General features: G+C 40.3%; 1 protein-coding gene across 2 annotated transcripts; it reads right to left on the bottom strand.

Moving 5' to 3' along the window:
* Window positions 1-1,589: 1,589 nt before the first annotated feature.
* Window positions 1,590-27,585, bottom strand: unc45a (unc-45 myosin chaperone A). Of its 2 annotated transcripts, XM_088339546.1 has the most exons (20): window positions 27,533-27,574; window positions 27,436-27,461; window positions 27,175-27,367; window positions 25,551-25,726; window positions 25,383-25,472; window positions 23,256-23,423; window positions 20,518-20,686; window positions 17,282-17,452; window positions 15,801-15,972; window positions 14,999-15,299; window positions 12,000-12,094; window positions 11,777-11,918; window positions 11,550-11,690; window positions 9,486-9,613; window positions 9,337-9,403; window positions 9,151-9,264; window positions 8,962-9,077; window positions 5,753-5,870; window positions 5,525-5,680; window positions 1,590-2,999 (listed from the first exon to the last, which is right to left on the bottom strand). In XM_088339546.1, the coding sequence occupies exons 2-20, from the start codon at window positions 27,457-27,459 to the stop codon at window positions 2,712-2,714; spliced, it is 2,829 nt and encodes a 942-aa protein (XP_088195672.1). In that variant the 5' UTR covers window positions 27,460-27,461; window positions 27,533-27,574; the 3' UTR covers window positions 1,590-2,711. The 2 variants fall into 2 exon arrangements, with proteins under 2 accessions (XP_088195672.1, XP_088195671.1); XM_088339545.1 differs by having other exon boundaries at window positions 27,436-27,585.
* Window positions 27,586-27,959: the final 374 nt, after the last annotated feature.

Genomic DNA, 27,959 nt, shown 5'->3' with positions numbered 1-27,959 from the left:
GCAACTCAGTATCTCACAACAAAATGTTAATTAACAATATATATGATATACCGAATCACATGTACAATATAACATGTTGTATATATACCACAGCCATATCCCCCTAGTGGGAGGTGGCTAGTCATTTCTGACTCTTTTTGGGAGATTGATTCAGAGGAGGGGATTCTCAGCCCCCTCGCTCAACCCAACTGAGGTGTTGGGAGTCATTAGGTAACCAAACCCCCCCATTCCAACCCCTAATGCTGAACGCCAAGCAGGGAAGCAATGAGTACCAATGTTGTAAGTCTTAGGTATGACTCGAACACGGAAGAGACAAGACAGACAGACAGGATCAGAGAACGGGAGATGGGAGGCTCGACAAGACTAATTAGACTAATTAAACAATAATTCGGCAAAATTCGATAGAATTCACTTAAGAAATAATTTAAGAAAATAAATCTGCCCCCGTGTGGAAAAGCCTGTCTCTTGTCAATATGGTTCCCTAAAATTAAGAAAACGAGCATGCATTGTTAGGAGAATGAAGTTTGTGTTTGGTTAATGGAGTCAGATAACTAATCCGAACAATTTGGTAAACGCTAAATTTGTAAATATACAGGGATCAGAATGGAGATTTTCATTTTCAGCTGAAATAGCCAGGGTCCAGGGGCCGCAGGCCCCGGCCAGGTCCAGGGCGGAGCCCGGTGGGGGCCTCAGGGGGGCAAACCCACCCGAAGCCAACGGCATTTATCTTATTTGCTATGTGAAAATTGCACTAGAATGAATTAAATCCAACAAAACAGAAACCATGTATTTTTTTTCAGTTTTAAGATGTTTAAAACAATTGGGGGATTACAATGTTACAACCATCACCATTGTTGTTGTGTTTTGATGATGAAGATGGACCTTGTATTTAGCTACTAATCAACAATATATATGAAAATATATACATTAATAACCATTCATCATTAATTTGAAAATAGAATGCACAAAATGAACATGCTTAAAGAAAATACATGTCAGTCTGTGACAGTCTTCTCCAGCCATGACCACTTAAATTTATTCTTGATTCCTTTATCAATCTCGGAGACAAAAGCCTCGTCTTCTTTTCTTAGTATTTTCATATTTACTTTTTCAAACACTCATTTCACCGTTTGAAAAGACCGGAAGGAGCGCCATGTTTGAGAAAGCCAATGCTCTGAACAAAAGCTCCGCTGATTGGTTATCAGCGAACCTATCGACCAATGGTAGGAGTCGATCTATTTGTTGTGTGTTATAGATCTAATGCGCTGCGCTTCTTTTTGCCGATTTTTCTCGCGATCTCTAACTGCTAACTTGGGGTGATGAAACAGTCACGTATCATACCTCACCCCCCCCCCCAAAATATTTTCTCATCGAATTTAGACGATTTACGGGAATGACCTTTGGGGTTCAAAAACAGCGGGGATCCGCGGAAAATTCTGATCCCTAAATATAGTCTAATTCCCAACAATACTACTAAGTTTAAACTCAATAAATTACATGCTTTTTTTTAAAAGATAAAATTGGGCAATCTCCAGCAGGACACTAGACAAAATCTCATGACACACTGGTAGAATAAATTTTGGACTTGGTAGTGGTTGTGACGTTCATGTTTTATTTTATTGTGAATTTTGGTGTACAGTATATGAATGTGCACGCTCTCACACACACACACACAAGAAATGTGAACAACATAAAGTGTCATATATAATTTAAGAAACTATAGCAAAACTAAAAAATGGAACATGATTTGTGCATTGTTTAAGAAAGCATGATAGTGATAAAATACAGCACATTCGTTGCAAGGTATAAAAGTTTTTTGGTCACTTCATTTTCTAAATATAATTCTCTTATCTTGAGGGAGTATTTCAGTATGGACTTCAGCCAAAAACCAATGATCTGCAAAGTTGAAACGGATGTGATAGGTGCAGGGTTGGGTAGGGTTACTTTAACTTCTCATCTCATCTCATTAGCAACACTGCTTATCCTCAGTAGGGTCGCGGGGGTGCTGGAGCCCATCCCAGCAATCATCGGGCAGTGGGCAGGGGACACCCTGAACTGGTTGCCAGCCAATCGCAGGGCACACAGGGACAGACAACTCGCTCGCTCATTCAAACCTAGGGACAATTTGGACCGGCCAATTCACCTAAAATGCATGATTTTTGGAATGTGGAAGGAAACCGGAGTGCCCGGAGGAAACTCACGGAAGCACGGAGAGAACATACAAACTCCGCACAGGAAGTCTGGAGCTGGATTTGAACCCACGCAGGAGACATGAACTGTGCCGCACATGCGCTAACCACTGCTTGATTACTTTCAATTACTTTTGGATTACTCCAATACCAAATATGCTAATAAAAGACAAAAGGAACTAAATATGAATAAAATGATGACTCACAACACGTGGTAAGCTTTGATCTCTTTGATCTCCGGCAAAACGAACATAAAATGCGACAGAAACAAAATGAAAATAAATCCAAACAGCTTGCCAACATCATTTTTGCCCTTCCATGTATTCCAAGCCTGCACAAAATTTGGTCATTTTATTCATATTTAGTTTCTTTTGTCTTTTATTAGCATATTTGGTATTGGAGTAATCCAAAGGTATTTGAAAGTAATCCAGGTAAAGTAACCCTACCCTACCCCACCCTGGATATGTGTTCAGGTATTCTATATTGTTTTAAAATGGAGTGAATTCACACAGTGAAGGTAAATCAGGTTTCAGTTTCTCCCAGCCTTTCCTTTCCCTCTCTACTCATGATGATACCGTATTCCATTGCCTTATCAAGGCAGTTCTGAGCCATTATTGAGGCTGGTTCCGGTTTGCCCTCTGTTCCCTTTGTCATGACCGACAGAATCTCCAAGACTTCACTCTTGATAAGCTTTTCTGCCAGACTCCTCTCAGCTCGCATCATGTTACAAACAATGACCACGCCACGATGGCGCAAGTCAGATATTTCGCTGAGCAGTAGTGCCTGCAGGATCTCCAGCCAATGGGTCGTCTGGAAAAAACAAAATAAGAGGTATGAGATACAGTGCCTTGAAAGGTCAAAGCCGACTTGACTTCCTCAGAAGGCTGGCGTCCTTCAACATCTGCAAAAAGCTCCTGAAAATATTCTATGAGACTGTTGTGGCAAGCGCCCTCTTCTATGCGGTGGCGTGTTGGGGAGGCAGCCTCAAGAAGAAGGATGCCTCTCGTCTCAATAAACTAGTGAGGAAAGCGAGCTCTGTTGTGGGCACAGAGCTGGACAGCCTGACAACAGTAGCTGAGAGACGGGCACTGGAAAAGCTGCGGTCAATCATGGACAATTCATCACATCCACTACACAGCATTAGCTCCAGACAGAAGAGCAGCTTCAGCGACAGACTGCTGTCACAGTCTTGTACCACGGACAGAATGAAGAGATCTTTTCTTCCTCATGCCATGAGGCTCTTTAACTCCGCCCGGCGGAGTAAAGGCCCACATTAAACCACACCCCCTACATTGCATATTACTGTATTTTATTGCAATATGTATTCTGTGTGGATACTCTATATAACACGCTACAGTGGGTATTAGCATGTCACATTGGGTATTTGTATATTGTATTCTTTTTGCTTTATTATTGTATTGTTCTCAGCGAAGAGATGCTGCTGGAAATGCGAATTTCCCTGCGGGGATGAATAAAGCATCTATCTATCTATCTATCGTACCCCCAAAGAACTTTAAGACATATTGTCATATTTCAGACTTTGAGCTGATCAATAAAAAAACTCAAAATATATTTTTAAGAATCAATAACATGTGAGAAACAATGGTGAAAATAAACCAAATTTATTCAATATTTTATCCTGTGCTGACGAATAAGAAATTGAAAATACAGTGGAACCTCGGTTTTCGAACGCCTCTCAGTTCGAACAAATCGGAGTCCGACAAAAATTTAGAGAAATTCTTGCTTCGCTTTTCGTTCAAAAAATCGGAGTTCGAACGCCGGTAATGCGTGAGTGCGTACGCTAGGGTGCGATGGATAGATAGCTCTTTTCGTGACCAACTGTTATCGCGTGCGGACGTGCTTCGTTTTGCCTTCGCTTTTATAGGTGTACTAAGTGTTTTAGCCCCTAATTATGCCTCCGAAGAAAGTCAGTGCAAGCAGCAAAGTTGCTACAGGAGAAAAAAGAAAAGTAGTGCGTACAACTATTGCATTTAAGAAAGAAATAATAGCCCAAATATGAAGGAGGTGTGCGAGTGTCTGATCTTGCTAGGGAATACAGCATGGCTTCTGCTGACCACCACAAAGCTAAGAAATCCTATTCATAATTCTTTTCTTTATCCTTTTTTTTTTATTTTTACACATTCATGTTAGCGTAATGATTCGTACGGAAGACTACGATAACGCGAACGTACAATTAGCCTGGGTTAGCTTTATGTTTACGTTAAACATTCAAGGTAAACATTCAGGGTGTTGGAACGGATTAAAACAATTTACATTATTTTTGTTGTGAAAATCGAACAAATCGGTTTTCGAACAGGGTTCTGGAACGGATTATGGTTGAGAACCGAGGTTCCACTGTAAATCATTGCAAAACTCTTGTCCCACTTTGAGTTAATGCTCTGTAGAACATCCTTTTACAGGGATCACAGCCTCGAGCCTAATTGTGTATGTCTCAGTAAGTTTTGTATATCTTGAAAAAGTCCCTTAATGTTTGATTGATTTTTCAGATCTTTCCACAAATGCTGTATAAGATTGAGGTCTGGACATTCCTTTGTAGATTTTGCTTTGTGTTTAGGGTTGTTCTCCTGTTTGAGGGTGAACCGGTACCACATTGTCAGATTTTCTGCCAGAATCGCCCTAGTTTTGGCCCCATACATCCTCCCAACAACTCGAACGATCTTCCCAGTCCCTGCTGAAGAAAAGCAACCTCAGAGCATGATGCTACCACCATCATGTTTGACAGTGGGGATGGTGATTCGAGGTGATGTGCAGTGTTACTCTTACGCCAAACGAAACACTTTGCATTCAGCCTAAAAAGTTCAATTTTGGTCTTATCTGACCAGAGCACCTTGTTTTACATGTTATTTGTGTCTCTCACATGGCTTCTTGGAAATGCCAAATAGGCATTTTTTATGGTATTCTTTTTCAGAAAGGGCTTTCTTCTTGCAATTCTTCCACCATTAAGGGTAGATTAATGCAGAGTACAACTAATAGTTGTCATATGCACAGATTGTCCCACCTCTGCTGTGTATACCAGTAGGTCATCAAATGTGATCACTTGGTTGCTTCTCTGATTAGTTTTCTCTTTACTTTTGGAACACCTGCTTTTCAGTTTTTTCATTGTAAATATAATATAAAATGTTGAAACAATTTGGTTCCACCTCACGATTGTGTCTCCCTTGTGATTCTTAGAAAACATTTTTAATGTTTTAGCTTTAAGTTTTAAGCCCGGAGTGTGGCAATATCACAAAAGGTTCTAGAGGGGCAAGGCACAGTGAGAAGCAGTGTTGAGTTCAACATGGATTCGATAGAGGTATTATTGGGGAGAGACTCACTGTGGTGGTGATCCGAGCACAAAGTTGAGGCTGCTCAGCAGTCAGCATGGCCAGTGATCCTGCGGCGCCTCTTCTTAACCTTTCGTCCTCCTCGCCACAGTAGAGGACAAGCAACTTCAGGCGATCGTTACCAGTGGCAAGGTACAGCTCCTGCACCTGACCAGACACATATTTTTTCAGTTCAGCTTTTCCAACGCACGTCCCAGTATTACGAATGGTATGTCAAACCTCTGTGCTCAGAATAAGGTTACACATGCACTCTGTGGCAGCTGCTCGCACCAGGTCATGCTCCTCGAACATGTAACCTTCAATTTTTGGCACAGCCTTCTCTTTGATTATCTTTTGTCTGGGAAACAAAACATGCATACACTTCAAAACAGGGCTATACTATTTGATTTACCGTCTTTTTGTGTATAATGTGCATTTTTTTTATTACTAAAAAAATAACTCGAAAATTTGGATGCGCGTTATACACAAGATTTTAGTGTAGTATATTACCCTATTTTGTGCAATGATTCATCAGTTGAAAAATATTGCTGACCCCAATCACAAAACATTGGAGGTAACAAGAAGCTAACTCGTGTTGCGGCGGTGAGAGCGCCACATCTTAACCACTAGACCACATGTTTCAAACTCCCGGCCCGCGGGCCACATCTGGCCCACCGTGTAATCATATCCGGCCCGCAAGACCATTTTACATTATTGTTATTAATGGCCCGTCATTATGAAGAATGCCGTCTCATCCCTGGACATCATATTCTGATGTTTTAGTCACTGTACCTATTCCTTCATATATGGTGTATACTATAATATATACCAGGGGTCGGGAACCTATGGCTCTTTCTGTGAGTACCTATGGCTCAGCGACAAATTTAATTGCATGCAAATTTTCTCCATCTTGTTCAAAACTTGAGCCATTGATTCTGTTCAGATACACGCAAAGTCAAACCTAGGCTTAGTCACGAAGCAGTACTTTTCAAAATACATAAGGCACGTTTTCACAACAATTTAGTCAAAGTGTCACACAAAAAAAAACTCGTTTTGGCTGTACAATGCTAAAGAATCCTTTATATAAAAGCTCACTATATAATCTGTGTTCAGTGTTCGGATACTTTTTGACGAATCCACGGAACAAATTGTAAATACGCCAAAACACCCGAAGAGAACTCAAAGTTATTTGATTGGGTGAGTGGGAGGGATGGGTGGAGCTATGCAAAACGTGCAAGCGCTCCCTCCCATCTCTCGCCCTTCTCTGTCTGCGCCAAAGGTAAGCACATCAGGCTCCCTGTTCTCAGAATGTTGTGACGTTTTTACAAAATAATTTATCTAGCATTTTCATCTTTCTACTTTTGACAGGAGATATATTAAGGAGAGCAAAATATTTTGGGATATTTAAGTTTTTTTTTTTTAATATATACATTGGCATAGGAGCAAAGGAATTTTAATGTTAAGTTGTTTAAGTTAAGTTCTAAGTTGTACAATTTAACAAGATATTTTTATTTACAGCAAAATAATAAATACTGTATAAGAGATTTAAGGTTTACATTTAATATTCTTGTCTGTTTTATTCATATTTATGTTCCAAAAACATTCAGTTTAAGTGTGTTCAATAAATGTTTATCCTGGTTGGCCCACAACCTTAAGTGTGTTTTGAATTTTGGCCCCTTGTGCAATTGAGTTTGACATCCCTGCACTAAACCAACAGTAGTACGGATGACATACAAACAATTTGGCATTCGATTTTTTATCATTATTACACTATTTTGTATTCACGGTACCAGAGTCCAAAATTGAAGATAGTAGAAAACACAAAGTCGTGCTGAAAGTTCTAAACACAAAAAGCCATGATGAGGTAAACAACTCTTTGGTGTATCTGATGATGAATCAGATTTTGAAGGACATTAAATGAATACATTTAAAATTATATGTTGCCATTTTTCTCATGGTTTCCGTTGTCAATAATTTTAATCATGGCCGCACATATGCAACAATGTCACTCACAATACTTAGTTTGAGCTGAGAAAAAGTTGAAATTTGATACCAACTTTCATACTGATTCTGAATTAAAAAATTGGGGTGCCTATTATCCACGAGTGTGCACCATACTCGAATAAATACAGTGTATTTTATGTAGAAAAAGTCATATGAAACTAAAATAAATTCTAAATAGGGTGTTCAAACTTTTTACAGTTAAAGTTTACCGTTTACTTTTATTTGTTACCCAATACAAAATCTGTTGCAGCCTGGTTATCCTCAAAAGGGGATTACCGTAAATTCCGGACTATAAGCCGCTACTTTTTTCCCAAACTTTCAACCCTGCGGCTTATTGAGTGATGCGGCCAATTTATGTAATTTTTCTAACAGCCGCCAGCGGCGCTCGAGTACAAAAGGTAAGATTTAGACCGGTGGAATATATGCACCGAGGAAGACTGACACTTCTTGGCTTGTGCATAAATTAAATTAGCGTAAACATACCCTCATCATGCAAAATGCAAAAAGAAAGGCACATGACGCAGCTTTCAAGCTAAAAGCAATCGAGCAGTCCGATAAAGAATGAAACAGAGCTACTGCACGTTAACTTTACCAGACCCGTTTACTGTATTGCGAGCGTGTTGCTAGCGTGTTTTGGAATAAGGGAGCGTGGGACGACGTCTATATGACAAAGTTTCTTTCCGACACTGAGGAAGACGACTTTGATGGCTTCAGTTCTGAGGAGGAAGATGAGGACGGTTTACCGTGATTTTTACAAGTACGGTATGTTTTTTTAACAGACCCGTTTACTGTGTTGCGAGCGTGTTGCTAGCGTGTTGCTACCATTAACTGGCCAGTCACAGGCACCGTTTGGGATGAAAGCTATATTATTATTATTAAAGCTTTGAAAACTCTCTCGGTGTACTGTCTTTCTTTGTAAATATGTGCAACCATGTATAATTCAACGGGACCTGGAATCTGCAGGTCTGCATCAAACCTTAAGTACCGGTATCATTTTCCGTTCGTTTTACCGGCTGTGATTTTTGGAATGTGTACTTTAATGAAGCACATTCAGTTTCAATCGCGGGACTTAAAGTCGGGTTTGGGTTAATTTAGTGTTTGTGTTACATTTTTCAATGTGGGCGCATGCGGCTTATATACAGGTGCGGCTTGTGTAAGTACAAAATCGGTTGTCCTCTTAAAATGTGGTGTGTGCGGTTTATAATCAGGTGCGCTCTATAGTCCGGAATTTACGGTAAGCTATGTGTTGGGGATTCTACTTAAAAAAATATTTCAGTCAATTCCCAACCCCCTGTCCTCAGGAGGATAGTGGGGGTGCTGCAATCCATTCGGGCAGACTATGGGTAGAGGTCAAGGGTATCCCTGGACTGGGTGCCAGCCAGTTGCAAGCCCCATTAAAAGAAATCATGTACGTTTCTTAGGAAAGACTATCCCTAGTGGCCAACCTGAGTCTCTCACTGATTCCAGCCAGGTTCGTCAGAGCCATTAAAGCCTCAAAGTTTTGTAGCAGGGTGCATTGAAGATTTAAGAGACTGACAAGAGGCCGCACAACTTCGTATATCTGAGAAAAACAACACAAGAATTGTTTTAGAAGCGGAACTACATTAGTAGATTTCTATCGATTTTTTTTTTACCCGTTCTCCTGGAAAGGCAATCTCTGGATTGGATGTGATAGTAATTTTGGAAAGTGCTTGTGCTGCTTTGACTTTGCCAACGTCGGTGTTATCAGATGCCAGTGGGATGAGAGCCTATGGCAGAAGACGGATTGCATTTTAAATTATGGTATGAGCTCAAATAGATTTAGCATTGAAGTAATGCACCTTTCCTCCACCCTGTGCCACTACAGTGCCTCTGTCTTCTTGACGCTCCACTAAAGCTAAGAATACCCTTTTGTGAGAAAAAAAGGGAAGGGATTAATATCGACGCTGATTAATAACAACGGGTGGGAAGATACATTCTGGATACATACCTGGAGATACATTCTCTACATGCATCCGTGAGTGCTGGGCTTTCATGCTTGACCATACACACTAGAGCAGAAATCACACCAGCCTCCAGCAGCTTGATTAGCCTCTTTTCTACATAGGAAGCTGCATCCTGATTGGTCAAAAAATGTCACATTGAATGAATGAATGAACATTTATTCGAACATCAAAATAAAAACGGAACAAAAACAATAATTTAACAACAAAATAACGTTACATAATATGTTCCAAAAGCAAATGCTTATATTTCCCTACCCCTACAAATATAACAATGATATAACGACAATTATAATGATATTAATAATAACAGTTATTGTATAAAAATAGCAACAATAACACAAAGTTAACTAGACGCACTATTCCAAATCTTTCGTATCACTCATACCCGATTTTCTTCATCTCTGTATTCCACCAGGAATGTTCCTTTCTATCTAAACCTGAACAAGTGAATAGTTGGACATCGTTTGATCTCGTCTTGCAAACTGTTCCAAAGCTTGACTCCACACACAGACACACACATACTTTTCCTGGTGGTTCTCACCTTTGGGATGATGAATTCACTACAGCCCCTTAAGTTATAATTTCCCTCTTTCCGAATGAATAATTTATGGATGTTTTCCGGCACTATGTTTTTGTTGACCTTAAATAGCAGTTGTGCAGTGAAAAATTTGACTAAATCATCTAATTTTAATCATTTGGACTGCAGGAATAAAATATTAGTATGATCTCGCTATCCTACCCTGTGTATGGTTCCAATTGCACATTACATTACATAAAAATGCTGACGGAGAAATAAGGAATCTATATTCCTTATCTACTAAACCTAGGGTTTGTAGAACCTTTTCGAGGCCAAATAAAAGCACTTTTTAAAGACTTTTTAAAGCCAATTTTCCATTTTTTTCCAGTACCATTAAAAGAAATAATCTGATAAATGACTTGACTTGACTTGACTTGTTTTGCAGCGCCACATCTGCTCTTTACATATTGGATATTTAAGCTTGCATGAGCATTTATCAAGACATATGATTTTTGATCTTGAGTAAATCGCAAATATATTTGTTTTTGAAACACATCTCTCCCAATGTAGGTGTTGGGTAATGTGTAGCTTACATTTTAAGCTCCAGGAGGTTCTTCCCTTAACAATTTACGACTGGGAAATGTTCCCCTTTTGAATGGCCCATAATAAATGTCAATATTTGATATGTAATTCTTGCACTAATACACAGTTACATTTCATAGTGCACTGTTTAGGTGTAGCATGCACCTGGACTGCTTGGCATGACGCATAGGGGGCTTTATAGGACAATGCCGTACTAAGTAATGGTCTATCTATCTATCTATCTATCTACCCTGGTCATATCCCTCAAGAGGGGTGACCGACAGCAAGAATAACAAAGAAAATAAAAGGGAAAAAATAGCAAAAAACACACACAAAATTTTTTGGACCATGGCCAACCCAATTGCCCAAACACCCAAACAAGTTAGGCACCTCGGCACCTAAATTGGTCATGCTTTCCCTCCAGATAAAATGGGACACCAGAAAGCGGCCATGTCACTCGGGTCAGGGTGACACAACACAGTCTTTTGTACAACAGCAGGGCCCGACAGCTTTCACTGGTTTACCCCTGCCGCATCATACGGGTGCCCAGCCCATCCTTAAGAACGTGTCCACAATCCCACTATCCTTTCACAACACCTCTCCACTCCTTTCTATCACCAACAAGAGCTCTAGCTTCCATTATATTTAGACCGCTTTCCTGCAGTGCTAACTAATGGTAGCTGCAGTTAAAAACGAGGGAAGAAGAAATAAAATGGCAAAGCAAAGCCACAGGAGAGCGATGTCTGCTTAATTTTTTTAGCGGACTTGAGAAACGTGGCAACAATTTTAAGCATTTACAAGCACTTCACAAACTTCAAAACACGTTGTAATCCTTGAAAACTCCAGCATTTTCAAGGATTTCAAGCACAAACCCTGTTAACAGTTATTTCTATTCTCCAAAAATGTAGGGCATTTTCTGCTTTGCAAAGATTATTGCTTAATGTGTTACCTTTGGGTGCTCTTCAGGGACATGCTGCTTTGCATACTTGGCCAGCTCAACCATCTGAGGGTCAGGCTTTTCCACTTCATAGCTATTGGTGCAATTGACCAGAGTAGAACCAACAGCAAAGAGGACAGTTTTGTCCTCAGACTGCAAAGGAGGAAAAAGGCAAGTCAATATAAAAAAGTAGTTCACACATTCTCTTCATCGCACGGTAAATGCACAACAACTCAAACCTTAGCGAGTTCAAACATGGCCTGAAGTGCACTTCTGTCTTCCGCCAAGTCCTCTTTCACGTCAGCATCAAAGGTGAGATAAGCGAGACCTTCCACGGACCACCGGCGGGATGTAGCGGGCAGAGACTCATTACAAAGCCACCTAATAAGGAAATATCCAACAATGACCACCCATCTGTTCGGTTCCAATATGTTTAACACTGGAAAATTCAGCCGCACATACTTCCTGCATTGCTTCGACAGCTTCAGCGTCGATCCTTCTGCAAACTGCTTCATGCTGAAATCAGTTCCTCCTGCTGATCCAAGTTTGCACAGCCCCTGAATAACCACCAGAGAACTCTTTCACTGCCATTGACAGCTATAGACGTCATAATGTGCACTGGACTAGAAGCAGTGTTCTCGTTTGCCCGCGTCCCTGCGTCCCAGACGCATAATTTTTGCTGGGGTCGTGCGTCCCCAGGACGCACATTTTTTTACACAAAATTGTCATTTTGACACAAAATTGTCATTATTACACGATTACTTTTTTTTTTTAACAAAGATTTACCGCACTCCAAACTTTTTGTCAGGCAGATCCGCCATTGTTGTTTTGGTCTCGCAGTTCGAGTTTTCGTCTGCACGCAGATCTCGGCAAACGAGATCTCGTTGCTTCGAGATGACGTCATTGTTTTGGTGGTTGTCGTCGAGTGAAGGTTAAGTATGCCTCCGTGTATTAGGTATTAGGTGAAAATCAACACAAAATTGGTAATTTCTTCAGCGTCAGTAATAAGTCGAAACATAATGCAGATAACAACGGCAATAATTCCGGCACGAAAAAAACGGCGGAGAAATTCTTCGGAAGATCGCAGAGGCAAGGAAAACACGTTTGTTGAAGCGAACGATTCGACGAAAGAAAATGAACAAAAGAATACTAGCAAGAAAAGGACTTTTCTGCCAAAATGGACCGAATTATATTCTGGTTACGCTATGAGGATGATAATGGATTGGACCTTGAGAAGGCATTACAACTGTGGCGGGACAGCAAACCACGAAGAATATATGAACTGAAAAATCTGAAGTGATAACTGCTTTGTATTACCAATTAACTATGATGATTAAAACGGCATTAATATGTAGACTAATATTTCAGCAATATTATTTTGTATAATGAACAATATTGTGAACTGAAAAATCTGAAGTGATAACTGCTTTGTATTACCAATTAACTGTGATGATTAAAACTGAATGAAAATATAGATTAATATAATTTTTTCAGCAATATTATTTTGTATAATGTACAATATTGTTGTGACAGAAAAATCTTGAAGTGATAACTGCTTTGTATTACCAATAAACTGTGATGATTAAAACTGAATGAATATATAGATTTATATCATATATTTTTGCCGATTTACAATTTCAACCTGGATAACACTAAATTTTGGGGAACCATAGATCTCTGTTGGGACCCATAGATTTTGAGAATGCGAGTACCCGGGACCCATCACTTTTCAGAGGTAAAATGAACACTGTAGAAGCCGCATGGAATTAAAGCTACAGTAAGATACTTAGTGGATTTTATGCACTTACAGTATATATTGGTGCAATGATAAATCAGTTGAAAAATGATGCTGACCAAAATCGCAAAACATTGGATGCAACTGAAATAGACCCGAAACAAGTCCTGAACGATATAAAATAGGAATCGACCGATATGAGTTTTTTAAGGCCGATACCAATTATTGGTAATAAGAGGTGGCCGATAACCGATATTTGGATCCGATATTCATTTGCTTTCAAACCCTAAAAGATTTTTTTAATAATAATAATAATAATAATAATTTCCTTTGTATTGTCATTCTTTGTAACAATGTACACAGAACGAAATGTCGATACACCTGACCCGTTGTAGCGAGTCGATGCAGCCGCAGCCAACAGGGGGCGCCGCCATTATACCAATTAGGTATGACTCGGCCGAGGCGCGAACCAGCGACCTCCCAGTCTCAAAGCGGGCACACTACCATCTAGGCTACTGAGCTGGTAATAATGTAAAAAGGAACAAAAATATTTGTTATGAATTCTGATTAAACTTCTAATAGCTCCCTGAAACATTTTAGAGTAAATAAATGATAATTTCAACCCAACTAACATGGCTAATCTTTCACTTAAACCAAAACGAACAATGGAGGAAATAAAATTGGGCTTTGCAACAACTCATATAAAAAGGTACATGAAAACTAAAATAGCTCCCTGATTTGAAAAAATAAAAATAAACAAAAACGTCAATACAACCAACATGACCTGACTTAAAACAAAGAGTGCCTGGGAATTTCAACAGAGCCGGCGATTTGAAAAGTGTGAGCCCTCATACTTTAGAGCCAGATTGACGAACTAATGTTAACAGCTAATCACCCAGCCTTTTACTTTGTATACTCACTAACACACACTTGATTGATGAACCAATGTTAGTGTAAGGGCTAATATATCAGTCTCCGCCTGAACCTGCTTCCCTAAAGCAGTGCAGCGGCTTCAGGCTCTCCAGTTCGTCTTTTGTTTTTCAGCGTTCTCTTATCCCTTATATTTTCCCTTGGACTCCTTTTAAAACTATAATAACATCCACAACAACCTGAGGGATATACAGAGACCACCGGATCTCCCTGGGTGATCTGCCTGTCGACAATGACGGAGAAAAATTAAAGGCTGCCGGTCGGGCCTAGGCTAAGAAGGCGACCACACAGACCAGCGCTTCCAAGCATGTTCCTGACCAATGCCAGATCCATCGACCACAAAATGAGTGAATTTGAGCTGCTGATCGCCACCGACAGCTTCGTCCGAAATTGCAGTATTTTTGTCATCACGGAGTCTTGACTTCCCCGACGCCGCAGTCCAACTAGCAGGACGCACGCTTCACCGGCACTAACAAGACAGAGACTCCGGTAAAAACAGGGGTGGGGGACTATGCGCTACAATAACAGCAGAATCATTGAACACTGGACCGTGTGTACAGTAATATCAAACATCTAGTTGGATCTGGCCATCTCTGTCTGTCCCTCACCCCCCTCATATACACCCCCTCCGGCAGGCAACTTCATGGCTGGGCAGTCAACTTTTCAGAGTTGTATGCCCTGGTGTCCGGTAACTTTTTGTCATGAGTTTCAGACACTGCTAATAGTCCGGAAAATTCAGTCATAATTTTGTTCCACGTTCAGCGATGTATATATTTAAAATGAATGGCTTTCTTACCACCAGAGCTCTCACACGTATCCTGTCATTCTCACTTTTCTTGTAGAGGTCCTTGAGAAGCGCTACACCATTGGCGGTGATGAAGGAAGCCCTCTTTGCTTTACCCGCTGCATGAATAAGAGCCTCCACTGCTACTTGCTGGTGAATCACATCTTGGGAGGCACACAGAGATATAACGGCATCCATCATTCCTGACATCTCCAAAGCTCGGTTGCCAACGTCGCTCGGTCCTTGGAGTAGTACGGATACAGTCTGGATGGCCGGTAGCTTGGCTTCAAGGCTCGTTCGGTTAAAGTGTTCTCTAAGGAAAATACAAACCGGAATGTCTGAAGGAAGTTACAGCTTAAATTTCAAGAGATACGGTGCATTGGAAAAGTATTAGCCCCGCAAGAACTTTTTGACATATTGCCATGTTTCAGGCTTCAAATAAAAAGGTTAACTATTTTCAACAACATGTAAGACAATACTTTGGCTAGGAACTGTATGCCACCTGTTGTTTTGTTACACAGGTAAATCTTTTGAAATTTAATGAAATGAAATGATCTGCATTTCTATAGCGCTTTTCAAGTCAAAGACTTCCCAAAGCGCTTTACAATGTGCTTCACATTTCCCAATAGCAGCCGTGCAGCCATGTAAGGCGCTAACCTGCTTATTGGGGGTATTAGGGGTTCAGTGTCTTACCCAAGGACACTTCGACATGTAACACGGAGGAGCCGGGATTCGAACTGGGATCTCTTGATCCCAAGACGAGCGCTCTACCTCCTGAGCCACTGCCGCTCCAAAACCTGGGTGACAAACTCACCGAACGTAGTCTTCACAGAGTTTGTTAAAGTTCTCCCTCTCTTTGTCGCTTTGAAGATCATCGTAAAGCTTGCTAAGCAAGACTGCACAGCTCATATGGGAGTTTTCTGTAAGTTTAGGCCCTTTAGAGAGTTCAGGAACAGCTGCTGCGACTTCCAAGATCTTTCTTAGCCCTGCAAAACAAATAACGATCACATGCCACGAGAAAAATACCAAGTGCATAACTAAAAACTGTCCTAATTATTTGTTGCTCAGCAGAAACATTTGCTACTTAATCTCTTATCTGAGCAGTGTTCTGGTTTGCCCGCGTCCCTGCGTCCTAGACGCATTATTTTTGCTGGGGACGCATAGTCTCAAACCAACGTGCGTCCCGAGGCCCCAACTTTTTTGACACGAAATTGTCATTATCATTTTTTAACAAAGCTTTACCGCACTCCAAACTTTTCGTGAGGCAGATCCGCCGTTGTTGTTTTGGTCTCGCGGTTCGAGTTTTCGTCTGCACGCCGATCTCCAGTTCGAGTTGTGTAGTGAAAGTCCGTTTCTTTTTAGAGAACCGGCTTTTTTGGCTCAACTCATTAAAGAGAGCCGGCTCTCAAACAGCTCACTTGCTTTGATGCATTATATTACGAATTATTATGTTGTATAAAGAAGTTAAGAAAAAAAAAAGAAGTATAAAAGGAGAAAATGAAAAAAGAATAGAATAGAATTTACTTTTATTGTCATTCTTTGTAACCATTGCCACAGACCAAAATATCGATACACCTGACCCGTACAGTTAAACTGTAGCAAGCCGATGCAGCCGCAGCCATTTTAGTCAAACCCCCCGATTCCAACCCTTAATGCTGAGCGCCAAGCAGGGAGCCAATAAGTACTAATGTTGTAAGTCTTAGGTATGACTCGGCCGAGGCTTGAACCAGCGACCTCACAGTCTCGGAGCGGGCGCCCTAGCATCTAGGCTACCGAGCTGACAGGTCTGTGGTGATCCCTTTAATCAGTATATTACCAACAATAATTTAATGCAGAAAATGAATTCATAATTTGAATAAGAAAATGTATTATTCTACTTAAGTATATTTGCATGTATTTTTTCCTTCTACAGTGAACATCCAAGCTAATTAATTTTTGAACTTTTTTTCTAATAAATCTCATTCATGTCGAGCAACTCAGTGTCTCACAACAAAATGTTCATTAACAATATATATATTATAAGGAAACACAGTTACAATATAACATGTTAAACTACATAAATAAACATGTTTGGAAAAAAAAAGGATTTTTTTTTGTATTTTGTAAGGGAAAATACGACAGTTTGTAAGGGCATGGAGCACACTAAATTTTAGGGACCCATAGATCTCTGTTGGGACCCATAGATTTTTGAGCATGCGAGTCCCCGGGACCTATCACTTTTCACAGCTAAAATGAACACTGTCTGAGCCACAAAAAAGATTTCAAAATTAAAATACGTCACAGATACAGACATACCCTGGTCTATCACCCATAATGTCAGCGAGTTGTCAGGGTTCTTTAAAGACTTGCGGGGTACTTGTTTAACAAGAAGGTTGATGGCGTTGTCTCTGCCGGGTCCTGAAACAGTTGATGCTAGCATCATCTCCAAGAGATGTCGCAACATCGAGCGGAGCTCCTTAGATGGCTCTGTATTGAATGACAAAATAAAGCCATAATTGGGAGAAGGCCCCCTATCATATACAATTTGATATTTAATAAACCTGTCCAGAGTATATTTGTCCCATTCCATTTAGAATAGAATAGAATATACCTTCATTGTCATTGTTACAAAATGGGTTGAACATATTGTGACAACGAAATTGGGCGTGGCACTCCAGCTTCACTTTGACAGTGAGTATAAAAGAAAACAAAGAAGATAAAGGAACAAAGACGATAAGGTTATAATTTACACAATAAGGAACAAAGAAGATAAGGTTATAATTTACACAATAGTTACACAAGAAATGTGGGCATGAAGGATGTTACATACAGTTTTACAATTTAAATAAATAAAGGATGTTTAATACCAATGATACCCGTCGGCGTATTCAATCTTTGAATAGCAATAGATACCAAGTCCTGCTACAACTATTATTTCTGAAACTAGGAATTTAAAAAGATACAAAGTGTTTAAAAATGGTGTATCCATTGAGATGTAAATATCACGGTAAGTACATGATTGAGGCTAATGAAATTAAAAAGTAATAATGTTGAAGATCATAAGGTTCATTTGTCCAAATCTGAAAAAGAAATTCAAAAGAATAAAATGCAATGATCTGCATTTATATAGCGCTTTTCAAGTCAATGAAGACTTCCCACAGCGCTTGACAATGTGCTTCACACTTACCCATTCACACACACTCACACACCAATAGCGGCCATGCAAGGTGCCAACCTGCTTATTGGGGGCATTAGGGGTTCAGTGTCTTACCCAAGGACACTTCGACATGTAACACGGAGGAGACGGGATTCGAACCTGCGATCTCTTGATCCCCAGACGAGCGCTCTACCTCCTGTGCTCATATTCAATATTAAATATGCGCAACGCCTGAGTTTGCACAATTGTCTCAGTTTGATAAATGCTAGTCAATGTACAGCACAGGTGTCAGATCAGGCCCGCTATGGGATTGAATCCGGCCCGCTAGACAACACTCAGAGAAGCGCAAGAGAAAAACAAGCTGCAGGTTGAAATATGTCAACTTAATGTTGCAAAAGCCAGGTGCCTCGAACAAAGACACTGTACTTGTATTTCTTTCTCTCTCTCTCACTCTCTTTCTCTCTCTTTTCCACCCCTTTTCTCCCACTCTCTGTCTCTTTCACACTCTCTGTCTCTCTTTTTCTCCTCCTTTGTTGCTCTTTGTCTCTTTCTCTCTCTGTGTCTTTATGAAATGATCTGCATTTATATAGCGCTTTTCAAGTCAATGACTTCCCAAAGCGCTTTACAATGTGCTCCACATTTCCCAATAGCGGCCTTGCAGCCATGTAAGGCGCTAACCTGCTTATTGGGGGTATTAGGGGTTCAGTGTCTTACCCAAGGACACTTCGACATGTAACAATGACAAGCCGTGATTCGAACTGGGATCCCTTGATCCCAAGACGAGCGCTCTACCTCCTGAGCTACTGCACTTCTTTTGCTCTAACTTCCTTTTTTCCTTTTCTCTTCCTCTTTTCTCTCCTTCTGTCTTTCCATTTCTCTTTTGGTTTCTTTCTTCCTCTCCCTTTCTTTCCCCCTCTCTCACGACTTCTCTTTTTATCTCTTTTGTTTCTCACGCTCTCTCCCTCTCTCCCTTTTTTCTTTCTTTGACCCGCCCTCTCTCCTTTTCCCTCCCTCTTTCTCTTATTTCTTTATCCCTCTTTTTCTTTCTCTTTAATCTACTAGTCCGGCCCCCGACAGAATGTTTGTTCTATCGTGTGGCCCCTCCGAGTTAAAATGAGTTTGACACCCCTGATATACAGTGACAATGGGTGGAGTGGCACGAGGCTTTGACGAAATCCAGTGGGCAAATTAAAAACAGGTCATTGTTTGACTAGAAGTCGTTTTTTTGTTTTTGCTTATGCTCCTCTCAGCATCGCCTCTCAGGCATTGGTGGGCCTGATATGGATTACCGCCAATGTTCCCTGTAATTTTCCAGGGGTCTGAGCGTTCACACAAAGTCGGTGAGCAACGCTTGAAACAACAGTGAGCAACAGTAATCCCAAGTGTGGCAACTAAGTCATTATCAAACATGTCCAAAACTTGACATCACGTTACATTTTGCTGAGTTTCCGGCAATGCAAAATTATTTTTCACTTTTGAACGAATTGACTCATGTACGGTTGCAAAGGTTGCAGGGCCTACAAACGACATTTGTTTTTACAACAATTCTTTCACAAGATTTTCATTTCTTTTTTTTCCTGGTATCTTTTGTCGCATAATACTAACATTTTTAGGGGCTTATTTAGGCGGCTGCAAGATACACAACTGTATTTAATCAAGTTTTTTAGTGGAAGTACAATGTTGGCAACAAGATTGACTTGGAAATTATTTGTTTATTTTTTCCTAGCTGTTACTTTTTCTTTTTGTTCTCTATTTACTTTTTCTCTTTGTTTCTTTCGTTTTGTTTTTTTCTGGCTTTTTTTCTGAATTTTTCCTTTTGTTTCTTTTTTTCCTCAGCTTTTTATTACTTTTTCATTTTGGTATTTTTTCTTCTTTGTTCTATTCCCCCCTTCCTTTAAGTCATTTTGTGCATAGTTTTACATAATATTTGGTCATGTTGGGATTAAAGAAGCAAAAACAACCTGAAGAGCCGTTTGGAACCTGAAAGAGCCAGCTCATTACAGTGAGCAGAGCTGAAGAAGCCGGTTCTCGAAAAACTTTACTGACTACTTAACTTTGTTCTACTTCGACATTAACTTCAGAATACTGCATTTATAACACAGCGTCAGGGGAACCTGTGTATTTTTACCTTCATGCACTGTAACTTTGACTTAATTCGCTTCTTAATTAGCAATTTCGAGCCCTGATTTTTGTGAGCTGGCACGCACGCAGCTTAGAGGGAACATTGCGCTGGATAGATTTTCTTGTGCGCTGAGAATGTGCGGGCAGTGCGCAATTGTGCAAGCGCGCAGCTTAGAGGGAACGTTGCTTGCCGCCTTAGTTTGGAGACCCCTGATCTAGGACAGCAAGTATCTAACTGAACAAAATATGAAAACAAATATAGAATAAAACTCACCAGGAAGTATGGCTTCTTCCTTTCCCCTGACCTCCCTTTTCATTCCCTCTGTGAGCGCATCAAACATCACCTGCAGCAGGTGGCAGGTGGCCAGAGAAACAGCAGAGTCTCCTGATCCCATTACTGTACACAGTTGCTCCATGCCCAACTCATTCACTATTGCCATTGTCTGAAATGGAAAATAAACACGCAATCCAGCATTAAGAAATCAGAAATGTGCAGTCAATATGGTGATACATCATATTTTTTGTAAAAACGACAACGTTCAACAGGTTTCTCTAAACTTACTTAGTCGATGAATATGCAGATGAATGAATGAATAGACTGTCATTATAACGAAATAAAAAGGATTGTGGGGCTTCTATCAATGCAAAGTAAGATGAAGGTAAAAAATGAATGTGTGAAAAGATAATGTAAAATAAATTAAATACAGCATATATAAATATAAACAATTTATAATATGAATTGAGAGGATCTACAGAGCAGAAGTCAATGGAAGGAGACCAAGAGGAAGGCCGCGATTCATGTGGATGGATGGTGTTATGAGTGCACTGGAGGAAAGAGGTCTAAATATAATGGAAGCTAGAGCTCTTGTTGGTGATAGAAAGGAGTGGAGAGGTGTTGTGAAAGGATAGTGGGATTGTGGACGCGTTCTTAAGGATGGGCTGGGCCGCCGTATGATGCCGCAGGGGTAAACCAGTGAAAGCTGTTGAACAGAAGAGTGTTATGTCACTCTGACCCGAGTGACATGGCCGCTTTCTCGTGTCCCGTTTCATCTGGAGGGACGAAAGCATGACCAACTTAGGTGCCGAGGTGCCTAACTTGTTTGGGTGTTAGGGCAATTGGGTTGGCCATGGTCCAAAAATGTTTGTGTTTTTTTTTTTTGCTATTTTTCCCCTATTATTTTCTTTTTTATTGTATGTGTTTGTCTTGCTGTCGGTCACCCCTCTTGAGGGATATGACTAAGGTAGATAGATAGATAGATAATATGAATTGGACACGCAGTCTTAAATATTGGGGTATCTATAAGTATTACTGATGGAAAGATATGCAGTATAAAACCAGCAAAAAAAGCTTATGGAAATAAATTACACTTCACATAATGGTTAGCAAAGGGGTCACCAACCTTTTAGAAGCTGAGAACTACTTTGTTACCGATTGGCACAAAGTTTGATGTGAATTTCTAAAATGACAACACCTCATGTTATTGGTCATTCCTTGGTAGTAATTATTAGAAGTTGAGTTAAAAAAATTCTCTGTCAACTACTAAAACATCATTCCAGTTAGAAATCAAATTTCAAATTAGTGAACTGTCACTCGATAATCTTTAACAAGTGGTGAATACGGCCCGCTTCCAGGTTCGCTTATTAAAGGTCTTTTTGGGGTCCTTAGACCTTCAGTTCTAAATATTATAAACATATCACTCTCCTCAGGTGTAGTTTCAGCTGCTTTTAAATCTGCTGTTATCAAACCTACACTGAAACGACCCAACCTTGATCCAGAAAGCTTATGTAATTATAGACCTGTGTCAAACCTACCGTTTCTTTCTAAAGTACTTGAAAAAGTAGTGGCACAGCAGCTGGATGATTTCATATCCGAGAACAATCTTTTTGAATCAATGCAATCAGGATTCAAGGCTAACCACTCTACTGAGACAGCCCTGATTAAGGTAACCAATGATCTCCTACTGGCAATGGACTCTGGCGCTTCATCACTTTTGCTGCGGCTGGACCTTAGTGCTGCTTTTGACACAGTGGACCATAATATCCTACTAGAACGGTTGGAAAAATGGATTGGTCTCTCAGAACCGTCCTCTTTGTGATTAAGGGCTATACAAATAAAAATGACTTTACAAATTGACCCATCACCGTTGAGCTATTTTCAGAACAGGTCCACAGGCTACTCAGGTGTTATTAGGGGGCTACCTGGTGCCCATGGGCACAACGTTGGAGACCACTGGGTGAGCATATCTGCCTCACAGTCAATCAACACTGGGTTAGAATCTAAATTTAGGCTTTCCGGAGTAAAATTACAAAGTTTTTCCTGTTCTTGTGTTTATATTCCAAAGGTATTGTACCCACATTGTGAAATAATTCTTCTTGAAAAATTGTAACCCCTTTTTTTTAAGTGTGACTTAAGTCTGTGGTCACCAATTCTTTTAAGCTGAGAACTAAATATTTTGTTACTTCAGTTTGAGTTGCTACACGCTTTAATTGCATTTCCGAAATATCAATACTGAAACATCAATTCTGATAAAAAAAGCTGAGATATTGAGTTTTGATCATGGAAGTAAAGACACTGATCATGTAAATGATTTCTTAAGCCAATTATAAAGTGTTTTATATTGGTAATATCTACTTTCTATGATTTTTTTTCATTGTTTACATTCATATTTTCAAAAGAATCACATCTATTTTTGGAACTGTGACTGTGGGCATGATATACCAGCTCAGTAGCCTAGATGGTAAGGCGCCCGCTTTGAGACTGGGAGGTCGCTGGTTCGCGCCTCGGCCGAGTCATACCAAAGACTTATAACATTGGTAAAATGGCGGCGCCCTCTGTTGGCTGCGGCTGCATCGGCTCGCTACAACGGGTCAGGTGTATCGACATTTCGTTCTGTGTACATTGTTACACAGAATGACAATACAAAGGAAATTATTATTATTATTATAATGTTTTACCCCCAACTATTAAACATTTGAGAGCATTTGAATGGTTGTTAAATTGTTAAAATTTACTCTGGATTGATGCTCTGTACAAAGGCCAACCAGAGTCCTCAGGGCACTGAGGACAACATCTTCCTGCTTTGAATGAAGAAGTTGGTCGATCAACCTCACTCCATCGTTACGGAAAATCTGCTCAGCTCCTGCATCTTCTCGAGATAACACCACAAGATTTTGGGCAGCCTGAAATCAGTTAGTTGACAACATCATTTAGACTGTCACAGAACAGGATTACAGTAATCCCTCATCCTACACACAGGGGTGCGTGTCAGAACCGCCCCGTGGTAGTCAACCTGTGAAAGAAAAACCTTTGTTTATTTGTTCAGGAATCTTTTTAAGAAAGGGAATGGCTCCTGAGCAAGTTTAGCAGGTGGAGAGGTCCAAATTGTTGGCAACAGAAAGCATTTTTGTCTGTTTAGCTACTGTATTTTCGTCACTAAAAGGCGCACCGGGTTATAGGGCGCACCCCGAAAAAATAGTTTTTGGTCCTATTTTTGACATTCATAAGACGCACCAGATTATAAGGCACTACAATGGGAATGTCGACAAAACAGTCAGATGATTCAGTCCAACTGATTACCCCCTTAACATTCCGAAAACTTGCAAAGACGCAAATACGTGTCGAGAACACGTGCGGATGCGGTGTCCGTACGATGTCACTCAAATGCATCGTTCCATCATTCGGAAGGTTAAAGTCTTGGGATTCAAGAAATGCCAACAATTCCTTAGTTTTTATTTTCTTTTTCGCTCGCAACTTTGCTGTATATATGACAATAAACACTTGGAATTGAGTTTAATTTAAAAATAGACACTCCATTCCATCCATTATCTGCACCGCTTATCACAGAAACATCGAGTTCAGTCTGAAACAAGATACAGAGATAATATATATAGCCGGAGTAGCTCACCGAAGTCGTTGTGTTCATAATAATGTGCAGCCGTGGTCCTCTTATATCTGTGAGTTTAGTAAATCCAGGAGAATAAAATATTTACAAATACAAAATAGTAAAAAAATCCTTTCTGTATGCCGTCAGCCACGTGCTATACGCATTCATCTTTTTCGGCCAATTGCAGGCTTTGTTTTGCCGTTTAAGACAATGCCAGCCTGTAAATGATAAAAAGGATCCGCCCCTTGACCTCTGAATAACTTTAGCCAATAGTGATCGATTCAACTGATGATTGACACGTCTTTTTGGACCAATTGCAGGCTTTGTTATGCCGTTCAAGCCAATGCCAGCCTGTAAATGATAAAAAGGATCCTCCCCTTGACCTCCGAATAACTTTAGCCAATAGCGATCCATTCAAATGATGATTGACACATTGGTTAGCCAATGAAACGCCGGTAAATAAATCCCAGCATACACCGCGGACTACTTGGCGTTCGGGGGAAAATCTAGTCGGCGGCTGCAAGTTAGTTGCAAGACTTTGCGAATTAATATTGATCCATAAATAAGGCGCACTGTCTTATAAGGCGCATGGTCAGCTTTTGAAAAAAATAAAGGCTTTTAGGTGCGCCTTATAGTGCGGAAAATACGGTAATCAGAATGCTGAACACAATGAACGATTATAACAGGGATGTGATTGACGTGAGGAGAAAAAGTCTGAAACCTAGCCGGCCACAGGCCCCCCGGGGTTTCCAGGGCGGAGCCTGGTGGGGGGGGGGATGCAGGGGGGGCGGAGCCCCCTGAAGCTCCTGGGTTTTAAGCAATTTACTTGTCCAAAACCCTGCTTAAATTAATCATTCAAGTAACATCTTTAGAAGATTTAAATAACAAAATAATTTGCCCACATACCTGATTGTTTTGTAAATACTGCAGGGTCAGTTCAAATGCAGTTCAGACCCTGCAGCTTTTGCAACGATGCGGCCAATTTATGCAATTTTTCTAACGGCCGCCAGGGTGCGCCAGGGCAATAAAGGTAAGAGTGAGACAGTCGGATTTTTCATTTGTTTGCTACGCAAGTGAAAAAGGTGAAAGTGAAAAAATCGGAATTCCAACTATAGTCGGAAAAATCACATCCCTGTTATAAACTGCAAAGTAGCAAAAAACCTCGATAAGTAAACCATGGTAGAGCAAGGGATTACTGTACTGGAAGAAAAACTTTTTTTACTGCATTTTTTTTTTCCCAGGAAGGCAAACATACTTTTTGTCGATCAGCATCTTTCACAGATGTGTCTGCAAGAATGGAGAACATCTGTCTCACACGGGCATCTGTGGAGTTTGCCTGTAGCGACTACCAAGACCAGAATGAAGAAAAAATTAGCACTTTTTTGTTTAGGTATCCAAAATACTCACGTAAGCATTAAACCACCTTTTGCTGAATCTGCGCTCCTAACTGTCTGAGGAAATCCTGGAATGCTTTGTTTTTGGGCTCAAGTTGAGCACATCTCTGCACATCCGCAAAAGCCTGGTCAAGACGGCCGAGTTTCTGATAAGCCTGAGCCCTCCGAAACCTAGCTTTCACATCACTTGGGTCTGTATCCAGAGCTGAAATAGAAATCGCAAATAATCAAAGGTAATTTCACGCATTAGTCACACAATGGCCTTTAGATTATGTTCACCTGCAAAATGCAATGGAATCTGGTAATGGGACGAGCTTGATTATTACAATCCTACAGAAACAATTATGTCTAAGGCGCTTTTATTTTTCATTGTTTTAGGAGTATGTTAGGAGTGACAAGATTGGATAGATTGAGAAATGAAATTGCGAGAGACAGAACTGGAGTAGTAGTGGAACTGAGCAAGCGTGTGGATAAGGGAGTACACGGTTGGTTTGGACACATGGAGAGGATGGATGAGGAGCGAAAGTTGAAGAGGATCCACAGAGCAGAAGTCAATGAAAGGAGACCAAGAGGAAGGCCGCGATTGACGTGGCTGGATGGTGTGATGAGTGCACTGCAGGAAAGAGGTCTAAATCTAGTGAAAGCTGGAGCTATTGTTGGTGATAGGAGTGAGTGTAGAGGTGTTGTGAAAAGATAGTGGAATGTTTGGGCGTGTTTTAAGAGATGGGCAGGGCACCTGTATGATGTGGCAGGGGTAAACCAGTGAAAGCTGTCGGGCCCTACTGTTGAACAAAGAGTGTGTTGTGTCACCCTGACCCGAGTGACATGGCCGCTTTCTTGTGTCCCATTTCATCCAGAGGGACGAAAGAATGACCAACTTAGGTGCCGAGGTGCCTAACTTGTTTGGGTGTTTGGGCATTTGGGTTGGCCATAGTCCAAAAATGTTTTATGTGTGTTTTTTGGCTATTTTTCCCCTTTTACTTTCTTTGTTATTGTATGTGTTTGTCTTGCTGTCGGTCACCCCTCTTGAGGGATATGACCAAGGAAGATAGATAGATAGAAATAGATAGCTTAAAAACACACACACTGAATTAAATTATTTTAGAAATCAGTTTCTTACTCCTACAAGTACCGATTGATTGATAAGCAGGGTTGGTAAGGTTACTTTAACTGGATTACTTTCAATTACTTTTGGATTACTCCAATACCAAATATGCTAATAAAAGACAAAAGAAACTAAATAGGAATAAAATGACTCCATTTTGTGCTGGCTTGGGGAGTAACGGAATACATCGAACGGCAAAAAGCTGTTTGGATTTATTTTCATTTTGTTTCTGTCGCATTTTATGTTCGTTTTGCCGGAGATCAAAGAGATCAAAGCCAGGAGAGAAAGCTTACCACGTGTTGTGAGTCATCATTTTATTCATATTTGGTTTATTTTGTCTTTTAGCATATTTTGGTATTGGAGTAATCCAAAAGTAATTGAAAGTAATCCAGTTAAAGAAACCCTACCCAACCCTGTTGATAAGTTGGTAGGAGACCATTTAAGGACATCATTTGTATTTTTCACTTTTCCTGTACTTCCCACAGATAGTAATATAAGCATCTCTGGAAACAATAGCATGCACAACCGAAAATAATACAGTACATTACATTTAGAGGCATCCGTCTCCGCTTTGTTGTATTCCTCGAGTTTTAAGAAGCACGCAGAGCGAATGCGGTAGAGGATGGCGCTCTCATTTTTGTTGGGACTCAGTTTCAGTGCTCTTGTGTAACAACTCACAGCACCTTGCAGGTCTCCGGCTTTGAAAAGAATGTTACCTTCTTCCCTAAGGGCAGCAGGACCCTGAAAAAGCAATGATCGGGGTTAAAACTACAACTACTATCCGAAAAAGAATGTTTCTGCGTTGTTACCTTCTCGTTTTCTGTCCCGCTCATCTCTATCATGTTGCAAAAGTAAATGTTTTGTAGTCGATCTTTGTTGTAAAGTTGTTTGTACAAAATACTGTACCTGCGAATATTGATGATCGACACACGATGTGGATTCACTTCCGGGTGTGATGACGTCACGTCGCCTCATCAAATCACATTACCGTAAAAGGAAATCCCGTGTGAAAACTGTATATTATATATAGTATATTTGGATTTAATTTCGTTTTTAGACTTGGAACTAAAGCTAGCGACGTTAATAAACAAAAAATATTTTTTTGTGAAATTGAACAGTTCTTGCGTGACTTTGTGGGTTACGTCGTTGGACTTTAAACATACCATTAATGCCCGATGAGTAATACATACCTGTCAACCTGTACGTTTTTGCCGTACAAAGTTCGTTAATTATGCATTTTGAGACGTGTACGACGTACTAGAAAATCTGGACGGAAAAACGCAAATATGTCAATTATGGGTACCATCCGGTATACACCGACTATCACGAAAAT

Source organism: Urocampus carinirostris, chromosome 7, assembly GCF_059441175.1.
Source record: "Urocampus carinirostris isolate Australia breed hairy pipefish chromosome 7, RoL_Ucar_1.0, whole genome shotgun sequence".
Taxonomy (NCBI): domain Eukaryota; kingdom Metazoa; phylum Chordata; class Actinopteri; order Syngnathiformes; family Syngnathidae; genus Urocampus; species Urocampus carinirostris.
This window is presented reverse-complemented; position numbering and strand designations above follow the sequence as displayed.